Source organism: Macaca thibetana, chromosome 9 (genome assembly GCF_024542745.1).
Source record: "Macaca thibetana thibetana isolate TM-01 chromosome 9, ASM2454274v1, whole genome shotgun sequence".
Classification (NCBI taxonomy): Eukaryota; Metazoa; Chordata; class Mammalia; order Primates; family Cercopithecidae; genus Macaca; species Macaca thibetana.
In genome coordinates this window covers 25958144-25972735 of record NC_065586.1, presented here as the reverse complement: position 1 = coordinate 25972735, position 14592 = coordinate 25958144, and the positions used below count along the sequence as shown (strand labels likewise).

The following is a 14592-nucleotide window of genomic DNA, read 5'->3' as shown; positions in this document are numbered from 1 at the left end:
AAAAATAGCTTTAAAAACACACTTCACGTTGTGTAGAATTATCTTCTATCATTTCTCACTTCAGCCTGAAGATTAAAAAGATTTCACGAACTAACCTGGTTTAAACATACATACAGCGTTTGATGCCAACAACAGTGGTATGATAATGGCCTTGGGTAACTCACTTAAAAATAGGAAACCTGGCTGTAAATACATTCAGTGATTCACCTGAGCTGCATTTCTGATGTAAAGTGAAATGTATCCGCAGCAAACATCAGGTATTAAGCATATAAATGTACTAGGCACTACTCAAAGATGATTAAGTATACACTATCTTCTATGAGCTTAGGACTTAAAAATATTTAGTAAAGATATTCATATATTTTTTAAAGAATTTTACGTTTCTGCTAGAGAGCTGGATATATTCACTGAACACTTAAATTTAATCTAATTTCCTCCACCTCCTCCACATTAAATTATATAAGTAATAACTCCAAGTTTTAGTGGTATTTTCTTCATTTTCATTGGATGGTTAATAGGTTTTTATCAGAATAGGTAAACAAGAACTGGAACCAATAATAAGGGAAGGGTTATGTAGAGCACAGAGGAAAAAAAAGTACTTGCTTTTTTCTTTTCTCTTATATTGCCCAAGGAAGGAAGGTCGCCTTGATCCTATGTTAAGCACACTCCCTTAAGCATGTTACCTCATCTTCCTGATGACTCTTCTCCTCACCCCATTCCTACATGGGCTCTATTTTCCTTTTGAGGTTTTTAGCTCTATACAAGAAGGGTTATATGAAATGGAGATGGATGCTCAGCCTTACCCTATCTGTCTATTCTAAAATCATTCAGGAGGGGGAAGGAGAATTGGTAGTTACCATAGCATTGAGGTAAAAATCCGTTTAGGTTTAATTCTAGTGGAAATGCATTCTGTACTACGGACAAATTTTAATCAAGGTATAGACTTTCATTAAGATTGACCTGGGATACGGCCAGGCACGGTGGCTTACGTCTGTAATCCCAGCACTTTGGGAGGCCAAGGCGGGCAGATCACGAGGTTAGGAGATCGAGACCATCCTGGCTAACACGGTGAAACCTTGTCTCTACTAAAAATACAAAAAATTAGCCGGGTGTGGTGGCAGGCGCCTGTAGTTCCAGCTACTTGGGAGGCTGAGGCAGGAGAATGGCGTGAACCCAGGAGGCGGAGCTTGCAGTGAGCCGAGATTGCACCATTGCACACCAGCCTGGGCAAAAGAGTGAGATCCCGTCTCAAAAAAAAAAAAAAAAAAAAAAAAAGATTGACCTGGGATACAATAATTTCCCAGGTAGAATGTAGAAACAAACCAATCCACAGATTTTGAAGGTAGATGCTAACATATCCTGTATCTAACAACAGTAAATGGAATACAATATTCTCTTCTGCTAGTGTTACTGGCTTTTGATCTATAACCCATTTAGACTAAATAGCACCCCTAAGCACAATACATCACAGTTTAATATCTTACTCTAAAATATGATGCAACTGTTTGTGTTTTCATGTTGGTTGTCTCTCTGGCATGACGCGTGGCTTCTCCAGTGTCGCCCTAAAGAGACCGAGGAAAACAGTGATGCTTTGGTATCTATTGTACTTTATTATCTACAGAGACCATGTGGCATTTTCCTTCAGGCTATCTTAATTTATGCATTCAAATATGTAAAACAGCAAAATGTTGATGTTCTCCCCTTATGTAATTGTTTGTCAGTCTCATTGGAATTATAATTGGTCTTATGTAGACTGTGAATATCTCTCACCTTCACTAGTACATTTTTAGTTGGTCTTAGTGTAACACTTAAAACTAGCTAAAAAAGGGCTGGGCACGGTAACTCAACGCCTGTAATCCCAGCACTTTGGGAGTCCAAGGCAGGCGGATCATTTGAGGTCAGGAGTTCAAGACCAGCCTGGCCAACATGGTGAAATCCCGTCTCTATTAAAAATACAAAAATTAGCCGGGTGTGGTGGGTGCCTGTAATCCCAGCTACTCGGGAGGCTGAGGCAGGAGAATCACTTGAGCCCAGGAGGCAGAGGTTGCAGTAAGCTGAGATCATGCCACTGCACTCCAGTCTGGGTAACAGAGTGAAACCCCAGTCTCAAAAACAAACAAACAAAGAAACACAAAAACTCCCCCCAAAAACTAGCTAAAAAAGAGTTGGAAATATTAATATATCAGAAATGCATGATTATTTTAGCCCCTAGCAGTAACAAGAACAAAAAATACACATCTGTTCAAACAGAAAAGCAAGATCAAAGGGAGAAAAGCTAAGAAAAAACTGTTGACTTTGAGAAGCATACACATATCGCCATCGTAGCAGTTAGATTCTTAGACTCACTACCAAGGAAAAAAGCATTTTCTTACCTTTGCCAGGTTGATTAATTTTTCTGAAGTCCTCATTTGATAGTTTATAACGTTTTGAGTTTTAGAATGTGGTAGATTACCTATGAGAATGTAGAAAAATGTAATATACCTTTTAGAATCCTTAATGTCTAGATGAGTTTTCCCATTTACTTAAATGTTAAAATAAGCATTGTTAATCCTGCAATATTCATAATCACATGCTTGGTTAACTATTTATGGAGGAACTCAGGAATAAAAAATTATGTAAAAATGTACAACAAATTTTAAATTCAGAAAAAAACCTTTGAGCTTGGAAAACAGAAAAGGCAGAGGTAAGTGTTGGGTTTCTGTTGAATTGCTAGAAGACTTGAGATGACTATGATTGAGGGAGCAGTTTGCTTCTTATTTTTTTGTGTGATAAATGGCATCTGAGATTTTCTTTAACATAGGCTAAGCTTTACAATAGGCTTGAAAGATCATATGGATCAGTAATTTGCATGAGGTGGTTATAAGCAAATCAACTATACTTGGAGGCAATGGCCTTTTTCAGTCTAACTTTCAGAAATATGTGCTTCATTCTAAGGACTACATGAATGCACACAATCCAAAGCAGTGAAAAAATTATGGCCCGAGAAGCCAGAAAGACTTGGCTTTGAATCTCAGGTATAGTACTTAAACTGTGTTGCCTTTGGGTCATTTACTTAGTCTCTGATCTGCACCCAGAATCCATAAAATGGGAATAATGGTGATTACCTCACAGAGTTTTGATGATAATATGTCTGGCACATGGAAGCCCCCTGAAATGCAATTCACTTTCACAGCTTTCTCACCCCCACCAGGCACAAGGAACCAACCAACCCACAATCCAAGAGTTTATTATCCTAATAGTAATGGGCAAAATATCTTCAAAATGCAGTACCAATTCAGAATGATCATTTCTTGTCTCTCTCCTTCTTTTAGGTGATAAACAGAGGCTGAATGTTTTTGGCAAATCTTTCCCATTCTTTATGGTTGCAAAAGGCTGGCCTAAGATGGTGCAGGAAGGAATCATGTTGGGGATGTGCCTGGCAGTGCATCTGCTCTGCCTCCTCTCCAGGGGAGGGGCTGAGACGGGTGTGTGCAACAGTTTCCATGCTAGGCTTGCCCTGCACACTGCCCTGTTCACTTTTCAAATGTGAAACTTACTGACTACAGCAGAGTGGACAGAGACAGCAACAGATGATCTTTAGAATGGCAGTTTCAGGAATTTTGCTTAAATTTATTTATGTAGATCAATGGCAACTAAAATTTAGCATAGACTTTAATTTCAGAAAATGTGTCCATTTTGGTTTTTATGGTTCACCTAACGAACAAGCTTGTGATAAACCCAACTAAAAACGCGAGCTGCAAGGAACTGTGGTGCACTTTCCCCTAAAAATGGCTGAACTATAGGTCATATGTGAAGTCATATATACTAAAGGCCATGGTTATTTTAGAATCTTGAAGACAGCATAATATAGAACTGAATAACTCTAATTCTAACATTTTCCATTGGGAAACCTTGGGAAAGCTGCTCAACACTTTCAAGCCTTAATGTCTTATTTGTAAAAAGTAGTACCTCCTTATTGTGTTGTCATTAGGAGTAATCGAAGGCGCTTAGCACGGTGCCTAGCACATAACAGATAACAAAGTTGTCTATGATTATTATTACATGTTTGCACATCTGGGTGAATATAAAATCCATATGTCTTTGCTATCTCTGAGGTTCTGAGTTTATTGAAACATACTTGACTATTAAGTTTTCTCTTCTCCCTGGCCACCCAGACACTGTTCTGCTGATAGCCAAGCAACACAACATAGTATTTAGAACCTGGCTACATATTTTATAGGGTGAAAAACATGGAGTTAGATGCATAGATGCTGTTGGTGTATATGGAAAGGGATGGCAATTGTTAAAGTCAAAAGTAATGACTTTTGCTTCTGGGTCAGATAAAGTAACAGGCTAAATTAACCTTCCCCAAACAACTAAAAAGACATACAAAATGGAAAACAGGTTTCAAACATCGTGCATCAAGCAGTGTAAGGACGCTGATCCCTAAGAGAGGGAAGACAAATGGGGTGAGCCCTTTGATTGTGCCAGCTTTCTGCCCGGAGAGGTGTCAGCCTGAAATGCAGGGAGTGAGGGAACTCAGGTAAAGCCTGGGAAAAGAGCCGATATAACCAATAGAAAACAAGTGGCAAGATGATAAGAGTCAAATCCAACCATATCATTAATCACATTAAATGTAAATCGTCTAATCATCTCAATTGAAAGGCAGAGATTGTCAGACTGGATTAAAAAAAACAAGACCCAACTATGTGCTGTTTAGAAAAACCCTACTTTGAATATAAAGAAAAAAAATAAGTTGAAATTAAGAGTACGGAAAAAGATATGCCATTCACTCACTAATCATAAGAAAGCTGGAGCCTCTATATTAATATCAGGCAAAGTAGATTTCAGAACAAACAATGCTGCCAAGGATGAAAAGGGTCATTACATAATAACAAAGGAGTCTATTCATCAAGAAGACATAACAATTTTAAATGTTTATGTACCTAATAATATAGCTTAAGAATACATGAGCAAAAACTGAAAAAAAAGAGAGGCAAATCGACAGCTATAGTCAAATATTTAAAAATCCCTCTCTCAGTAATTGATAGAACCAGGAGAGAGAAAAACAGTAAGAATACAGAAGACGTAACCAATACTCTCAATAAAGCAGACCTAATTGACATTTACAGAACATTTCATCCAACAACCAGCAGAATAAACAGTATTTTCAAGTGCAAATGAAAATAAAATAAGATATAATATTATGGGTCTTAAAACATATCTCTTAAAACTTACAGCAAATGCAAGGATGTATTATGGTCGGGTGGAGTTAAATGGATTAAATAATACAACGTATGCTCTCTGAACACTATGAAGTTAAATTAGAAGCCCATAAATAATATTTGGAAAATCTCACCATATTTGGAAACCTTATAAACTCTTATAAATAACCCATATAAGTGCTGATACTAGAAGAATGTCTTCTTAAATCAATGATCTAAGTTTTACCTTAGAAATTAAAAAAAGGAAACAAAATAAGACACAAAGTGAGCAGAAAAAGAAAACAACAAAGATAAATGAGAAAGAAAAAGAGAATGAAATAGAAACAAAACCAATAAAAAAAATCAATGAAACCATTTGAGAAGATTAATAAAATTAATACATGTCTAGGAAATATATCAAGAATAAAATGAGAGAAGACACAAATTACCAGTGTCGCTTATGAGAGAGCTGACATAACTTCAGGATCTACAGATATTAAAAGGATAGTAAGAAAATGTTATAATCAACTGTGTCAATAAATTTGACTATGTAGATGAAATAAATTTCTTAAAAGACACAATCTACTAAAACTCACTCAAAAATTAGATAACTCAAACAGCTTTATGTTTATTAAACAAATTGAATTTGTAGTTGAAAATCTCACAAAACATCCTTCAGGCCCCGTTGGCTTCACTGGTGAATTCTACAAGGCAACTTAGGAAGAAATAATACTCATTCTACTATTCCTGAAAATCGAAGGAAAGGCAATACTACTCAATTTATTCTATGAGGCCAGCATTACTGTGATTCCAAAATCACAAAATAAAGCATAAGAAAACTATAGTGCAATATTCCTCAGAAACATAGATGCAAACATTCTTAAAACATGTTTGCAAACTGATTTCAGCAATATATAAAAAGTACCATGCATCATGACCATTTGAGGTTTTTCCCAGGAATGATTAAAAAATCAGTCACTCACCATCTAACAGATGCAGCATTGTTCATAATAGCCAAGATATGATCAACCTAGTTGTCCATCAATGGATGATTGGATAAAGAAAATGTGGTGTCTACACACACACACACACACACACACACACACACACGAATACTATTCAACATGGTTGAACCTGAAGGACACTATAAGTGAAATTAGTCAGTCACAAAAAGACAAATACTGGATGGAATTTGTGGAATCGAAAAAAGTTGATTTCATAGAGATAGAGAGTGGAATAGTGGTTATTAGCAGTTGGGGTGGTTGCAGTGGGAGGAGGTGGGTTGGGGAGATGTTGGTCAAAGGATAGAAAGTGTCAGCTAGATAGGATAAATAAGTTCATAGCAATGTATTACATACTTGAAAATTGCTAAGATAGTAGATTTTAAGTGTTCTCACCACAAATAATTATATACAGTAATATATATGTTAATTATCTGGATTTCATTATTCTATAATGTACATATACTTCCAAATGTCATTTGTGTACAGTAAACACAATTTTAGCTGTCAATTTAAAAAAAAACAAAATATAAGGGTAATCTATTCAATAGATGTGGAAAAAGCATTTAACAAAATACAGTATGCATGCCTGCTAAAAAAAAATCAGGAAATTGGCCAGGTGCAGTGGCTCACACCTGTAATCCAAGCACTTTGGGAGGCCGAGGCAGGTGGATCACCTGAGGTCAGGGGCTCAATACCAGTTTGGCCAACATGGTGAAATCCCATCTCTACTAAAAATACAAAAATTAGCTGGGCATGGTGGTGTATGCCTGTAATCCTAGCTACTTGGGAGGCTGGAGTAGGGGAATCGCTTGAACTTGGGAGGTGGATGTTGCAGTGAGCCGAGATTGTGCCACTGCACTCTAGCCTGGGCAACAGTGTGAGACTCTGTCTCCAAACAAAAAACAAAAAACTAAAAACAAACAACAACAAAAACAACAACAACAACAACAACCACCACCAACAAAAATCACTCAGGAAATTAGGAATTAAAAAAAAAAGTAAAGTAACTTCTCCCCTGATAAAGGGCATCTATGAAAAAATCTACAGTTAACATTATACTCCATGGTGAAAGACTAAAAGACTAACTACTCTTTCGCCAAGATCAGGAAAAAGGCAAGAATGTTCACTCTTGCAACCTATCCTGTGTTCAACACTGGAGACTGCATTGGTGATTCTAGCCAGTACAACCAAGAAAAAAGAAGTCAAAAGGAAATATATTGGAAAAGAACAGGCAAAACCCTTTCTTTTCCAATATGACATGATCATCTGTGAAGAAAATCCTTTGGAATTAACAAAAAAAGCTACTCTGATAAATGAGCTTAGGAAGGTTGCAGGGCAAAAAATCAATATACAAAAATCAATTAGATTTCATATACTGGCAAAATTCAGAATTTCAGTTAAAAATTACCATTTATAATCACATAAAAATGTGATACACTAGCAGATAATTTGACAAAGGATGTGCAAAACTTGTACACTGAAAACTACAAAATATTGCTGAAAGAAATTAAGGGAGACTTAAATAAATGGAGAGCTAGACTGTGCCGATTGGAAGATTTAATATTGGGAAGATACCAAATCTCCCATTATTGATCTATAATTTCAGTGCATTCCAATCAAAATCCAACCAGGATTTTTGGTAGAAATTGAGAAGCTCATTCTAAAACGTATATGGAAAAGCAAACAAATTATAATTACCTAAACAAGCCTGAATAAGAACAAAGTCAGGCTAACTTGTACTGCCTGATTTCAGGACTTTATAGAAAGTTACACTAGTCAGAAGTGTGCATTAGCCTAAAGATAGATACATATCAATGACACACAATAAAGAGTCCAGAAATAGACCTATTCATTAGTCAACTGAGTTTTCAAGGAGTGTCAAAGCAATTCAATGGGGAAAGAACAATCTCTTCAACAAATGGTGATAGAACAGGAAGGAGTGGAGGAAAGGATTACAAAGGGTCATGAAGAAACCTCATTTGTGAGTGATGAGTATGTTCACTATTAATCATGGTGATAGTTTTACAGGTGCTTATATATGTCAAAAACTCATCAAATTTTACTGTTTAAATATGTGCTGTTTCTTGTATTTCAGTTATACTTCAATAAAATTATGAAACAAGAAATGCAGAGAACAACTTTAAACTCCAGTAAAGAAAAACAACCCAAACTATATTTTTTCTACTTACAGCAAATGCAAGGATGTATTATGGTTGGGTGGAACAAAGACACGCCCAGTTTTAATCAAGAAGAGAGCCCACCAAACTTTTGGAACCTCAAAGAATCATCCAAAAGCTGCCCACTCCTGATTTGCGCAGGTAATTCTGAACTCTGGAGGTCAGTATACTCTTGTAGTGAGTAGCTAGAATAGCACTACTATGGTGAGTGCTGCAAACACTTACCTTTAACAAAAAACTAGCTTATTTATATTCATTTTTATATTTTCTTCAGATGATCTGGGGCAGAGGATATTAACATATGAATATTTAGTGAGCCAAAAACAAACTCACATGAAAAATTAAGGATGAAATTCGTGAAAAGCACAGAGATAGAAACTATTTGATTGGGCTTGAGAAAACTTACAGGTAAGGAAAATTGCCTTACCTGTTTTGGTCAGAGGGTGGTTGACTAGTTGCCTAATTACACTGTTGTTGGATGACCTCAAAAGTAGCACAATATCAGTTGGAAGAGTGTCTCTGTTTTTGGCTAAGAATCCACTTGCATTATAGAGGACCTGTTGATACAGTATGCTATAATTATCACAATCAATGTCATTGTCATCCTCCTCCTCCTCCTTACCATCATCATCATCATCATCAACAGATACTCATTATGAGCTTACTCTATGTTCATCAACAGGGATACAAGCATTTACTAAGGTAGCCCCTTATAATCTGTGTCTCACTGATTTTATTTGGGTTGAAATGACCAAAGAGGTTGGATTCCTCTCATTTATGATGTTGGGATTTGGTATGTTTCTTTTCTCTATTTGGAGGGATGGAGCAGCATAAAGGAAGCATATTGAGCCACAAAAGCATTCCTATTTCTATGATACTGATCCACCTGTATTGAATTGGCCATGATAGATTTTTATCTCAGTAGTAGTGTGATTTAAATACACTGTGGCTTTTTGTGTTTCTGGCACTTCTAAATAATGCTATTACTTAAAAAAAAGGTTTAGAGATGAGGTTTTGCTATGTTACCAAGGATGGTCTTGAACTCCTGAGCTCCAGTGATCCTCCCACCTTGGCCTCCCCAAGTGCTAGGATTACAGACATGAGCCACCATGCCTGGCCAATTTTATGACTTTTTCAAGATCAATGTAATCCAAAGATTTTTGTGGAATGATCCAATATAGTATTTGTTACGGGTCAAATTGTGTTTTTCCAAAATTCAGATGCTGAAGATGTAAACTTTCACTGTGACTATATTTGGAGACAGGGCCTTTATGGAGGTAATTAATGATAAATAGGGTATAAGAGTAAGACCCTACACCAATAAGACTTGTGTTCTTATAAGAGCGGGAAGAGGAACCAGGGATATCTCTCCCCACTCCCTACGCTCACATAGCAAACGCCATGCGGGGACACCTTGAGAAGGTAGCCATCTTCAAGCCAGGAAGAGAGGCCTCCCAGATGCTAACCCTTCTCGGAGCACCTTGATCTGTCAGCCTCCAAAACTGTCAAAAAAAAAAAAAATGTCTGTTGTTTAAGTCATGCAGCCTGTGATATTTTTGTTATGGCAGCCCGAGCAGACTAATAGATTGTTAAAATCTAATTGTTAAAAACAACTAGATAAAATGATCATAGGCAATTTTTTTTTTTTTTTTTATTTGAGACATAGTCTCACTCTTGCCCAGACTGGAGTGCAGTGGTGCAATCTTGGCTCACTGCAACCTTCACCTCCTGGGCTCAAGCAATTCTCTGGTCTCAGCCTCCCAAGTAGCTGGGACTACAGGTTCACGCAATTCTTAATGGATGTTTAAAACAGGCTTTATTTGGAAAATGATATGCTAAGAATCATTAGGCTATAAACTAATGATTTAAGGTATACTTTAAAAATGATGAAAGTCTGTGGGATGTTGACAGACATACGGAGGTTGCCAAGCAGACTAGAATGCTTTAAGTTCTGTGTAATTTTATTTTTATGTATTTCTCATTTGATACATTCTTTCTTGATCTGAATGTCCTCTTTGTCCTCCCATATTTATGACATCATTGTGAAGGAATGACCTGTCATTCTCTGCAGAAGGAAGGAAAGAGAGCATCCTCTGGGTCTAGGACAACATATCTGAGGTTCGTTCTGGTGTGGAAATGTGTTTCTGTCAATGTAGAGACATTTCCTCCTCTAACTGCATTGTAATCCATCCATCTGGCTTAGCTCAGTTATCTGACTGTATCTCTAGCCTGGCACCTTCTCTTCTTGAAAGGGAGGAGGGACAAAGAGTACAGTAGAGAGAGAATCATCTAAAGTCTGAAAAGGGCAGTTTATACCAAAGGTCCTCAGGCATTGTTAAAAGAAGGAAACAAATAGGTAACTATTGCTAGCTAATCTCACCCAAGGATTCTTTCAGTTTTGTGTCTTTTCTTTCTTGTTTTTTCTTAGTTACTGAAAAACAATTCCTCTAGAAAAACTATAACGTTATGATTCTTAAACTAAGAGAAAGACTTTTCTTTTAACCTCTTCAGCATAGATGCCAGCAGCGTGCGCCCTGGAGTGGGTGTGGCCTCCATAGTGAGTGGCTGGCAAAGGACAGGATCAATCACAGGACATCAGAGGGCATAATTAGGGCCAGTGGGAGTGGAAACAGACAGCTATGACATTATTATTACCTATAAACATTTTGGGCCATAATTTTTATGTCCATCCTATTATTCATTAAAAGGCTAAAGAGAAACCCAGTCATAATTCTTAAGAGTTCTTACCTTTCCTGCATAATGGTGAATTCCAAAACTAAGTTCCAATCTTTTGGGTCTCCAGAAGTACTGTGATTTCAGGTTACCTTCAAATTTTTCTGTAGAAAAATACTGAACTCATATATCAAGCATGTATGAGATTCTCAAAAGATACTGTGAGAATCATTTACCATAAAAAGGACAATGTGCAGCGAACAAAGAAAATTTTACATAGCTAATATATGCAGATTTGGAATAGAATTATATATGGTAAAGTAAACTCAAGATCATTAATTTCTACCATTACATTATGATTTAGGGCATCAGTCCTCAAGCCATGTCATGCATCAGAGTCACCTCGAGGGTTTTTATTTTTTGAGAGGCAGTTTCGCTCTTGTTGCCCAGGCTGGAGTGCAATGGTGTGATCTCGGCTCACTGCAACCTCTGCCACCTGGGTTCAAGCGATTCTCCTGCCTCAGCCTCCCGAGTAGCTGGGATTACAGGCGCCCACCACCAGGCCTGGCTAATTTTTTGTATTTTTAAAGTAGAGACAGGCTTTTGCCATGTTGGCCAGGCTGGTCTCAAACTCCTGACCTCAGGTGATCCACCTGCGTCAGCCTCCCAAAGTGCTGGGATTACAAGTGTGGGCCACTGCGCCCGGCTGAGGGTTTGTTATAACACAGGTTGCTGGGCCCCAACCACAGAGTTTCTGACTCAGTAGGTTTGGGGTGGGATCCAATAATTCACATTTCTAACAAGTTCTCAGGTGATGCTGATGCTCCTGGGCGGGAGACCACATTTTGAGAACCACTGGTACAGAGCAAGTGAACTACTTGAGACTGACCAAAGAGGTTTGTAAAACACAGTGTCATGTCAAGCCATGAGCCTAAAAATCTAGTGTTTTTGCTCTCTTTTCTACTTATAGAGCTGTAAATTATTATTGATTACATGAGAAATAAAACATGATCTTAAAAGCAGCTAAATTTCTATAACAATTTTACCACCTTCAGAGAACTTGTTCTAGAAGGATCATTTGATCTAAAAATCAAGTGACTGCTGTGAAATGATTTTTCCCACCACTTTGGGGTCAATTTATTTTCCATCTAGTATTGTCCAATTCAAGGAGAGATTTAAGCCAATCAGTGAGTCGGAAAGAAGAGACATCACAGACCTAATGGTAAGAAAGAGGCTCTGCATGTCACCCAAAGTAAATGACAGAAAGATGTGAATCCACATTTTCTGCAAGTATTTCTCATACAGAATAAATACCTCTTATAATCAGGGAATACAATGTTCTGCGTTTAAAACATTTTTTTTCAGATATCTGAAGAATCTAAAGTTGTTTTTTTTTTTTTTTTTTTTATTTTTAATTTAAGGAGTAAGACACTTTCATTTTAACCAGCTTGAATGGTGATCTTTTAAAATGTATTATACACATCTCTGCCTTCTCAGACACAAAAAATAGATTTAATCTTACTGTGATGACTTAGGATTATCATGAACATTTATTAATGTACGGTAACTTAGAGGTTATTAAGTATTTGAAGCGATTTGCCTCTATTAAATAAATGAATAGAACAGAACATCACAGATTAATTTATTTCCTACCTGTTAACTATCTCTTTTCAATTCCAGAGCTATCCTTCTGCCCCGCTCACTAATTTCTAATTTTGGGCTGGAAAATTTCTAAGGTCATTTATAACCTGTGATTCTATGGTTGAACTTCACCATAAAATAAGCAGAAGTCCAATATTTAAACTTGCTTAATTTATCACTAAATATTTTACCCTATTATAAACATGCACTGGTCCAGGTATTAAATCCAAAGGCTCTTCTTTAAAGTCAAATATGCAGGCTTTATGATAGCTATTTTCTCCCAGATAATTTAAAGCCATTTAAAAATATCATTCAGAATGACATGACTCTATTCATAAAACCATGCAGACACACTGGACTGAAAACTCACCTACAAGAGTCTGGTCAGTGGCCTTGGGAAATCTACTTTCTTCATCAAGTAGGGAAAGTAAACCCATTGGCTTTTGCAGAAACATATCTAAGAGGGGCCGGTTATCCTCATATTCAATAACTCTAGCATCCACATCTTCATTTAGGTATTCATTCTATAACAAAGACAAAACTACTTAAAACTGTGAATAATATATAGCTTGATAGTAATTACCTAAAATTTTACTTTACACATATTAAAATAAATTGCTCCCTTCGACGTTGTTTTTTTTTTTTTTTTTTTTTTTTATGGAGTCTCGCTCTGTCGTCCAGGCTAGAGTGTCATGATCTAGGCTCACTGCAACCTCTGCCTCCCATGTTCAAGCAATTCTCCTGCCTCAGCTTCCTGAGTAGCTGGGATTACAGGTGTGCACCACTACGCCCAGCTAATTTTTGTGTTTTTAGTAGAGATGGGGTTTCACCATGATGGCCAGGCTGGTCTCAAACTCCTGACCACAAGTGATCCACCCGCCTCGACCTCCCAAAGTGCTGGGATTACAGGCATGAGCCACCGTGCCCAGCCTGAACTTGCTCTTAAATTGAGAGTATCATTTTATTTTTCTCTCCACAGAGCTGCTTGTTCCTTAAAGTCAGAACTGATTATACTCACGGTAGTAATAACAGAAGCTCTAGTCTCCATACTAGAATTATGGACATCCTAAGTTTTCAAGATGTAGGAAAATATGTTGTTAATGAGAAGTAACAAAATTATGTTCCAGACTTTACAGAATATTTAACTAGATACATCTTAGAGGTATACTTCCCCCACTGAATCTCTCAAGCACATGTATATAACTTTTCAATCATAATTCCAGCAGACAGCAGAGGGTTATAGAAACAACCAGTGGATTGAGTACCAAAGACACATAGTTTCATCTCTGGGCTCTGCCACTTGACAAGCCACAAAATCCTTTGGAATTTCCTTACTCTATAAACATCTATTTTCTAATCTATTAAATGGGGGTAACAAACCCCATTTTACAAAGTAATAACATATGGCATATTAATAATAATTTGCTATTGAGTATAGTGTAATATAAGATGTGTATAATAGAAACAATGAACCACAGATAATTACTGTAGGGGTAAGGTACCAGCACAGCATAGGTACCCATGATCTACTTTACAAAAGGGACATGAAGGCTTGTGCCCAGTCGGCTTCTATGACTCTGTCTTCACACTGTCCCCAGCCCAGTGCTGAAGTCTGTCAGACAGAGTACATGCGTGACCTCTGAACTATGACATGCAGCCATGCTTGCATGTGGGGGAGTCACCGCTTCTCAGACGATAAGCAACCATTCCTGGTAAGTGTATGAATCAATCACTGACGCGGGTGGAACACTCTGTGACATTCCCATGTTTAAATTACAGACCATCTTCATTGTTATTTTAATATATGCTTTAATTCATTGAATACCGAAGGCACTATAGTGGGTGACAGAGAAGTTTAAAACGAGCTCCTGGCCCTCCACAGAGTTCAAATATAATTCGAGTAATAATGCAAGG

At 37.2% G+C, this 14592-nt stretch overlaps 1 protein-coding gene across 1 annotated transcript in view; it reads right to left on the bottom strand.

The window, feature by feature from the left end:
- MYO3A (myosin IIIA) overlaps positions 1 to 14592 on the bottom strand; it is a 266360-nt gene that overhangs the window by 55574 nt on the left and 196194 nt on the right. Inside the window, exons 21-25 of the mRNA XM_050804485.1 lie at positions 13049 to 13202; positions 11113 to 11201; positions 8792 to 8921; positions 2373 to 2452; positions 1485 to 1562 (exon numbers count right to left, since the gene is read on the bottom strand). Coding sequence (XP_050660442.1) covers positions 1485 to 1562; positions 2373 to 2452; positions 8792 to 8921; positions 11113 to 11201; positions 13049 to 13202 — 531 coding nt within the window. The remainder of the gene's footprint in view (positions 1 to 1484; positions 1563 to 2372; positions 2453 to 8791; positions 8922 to 11112; positions 11202 to 13048; positions 13203 to 14592) is intronic.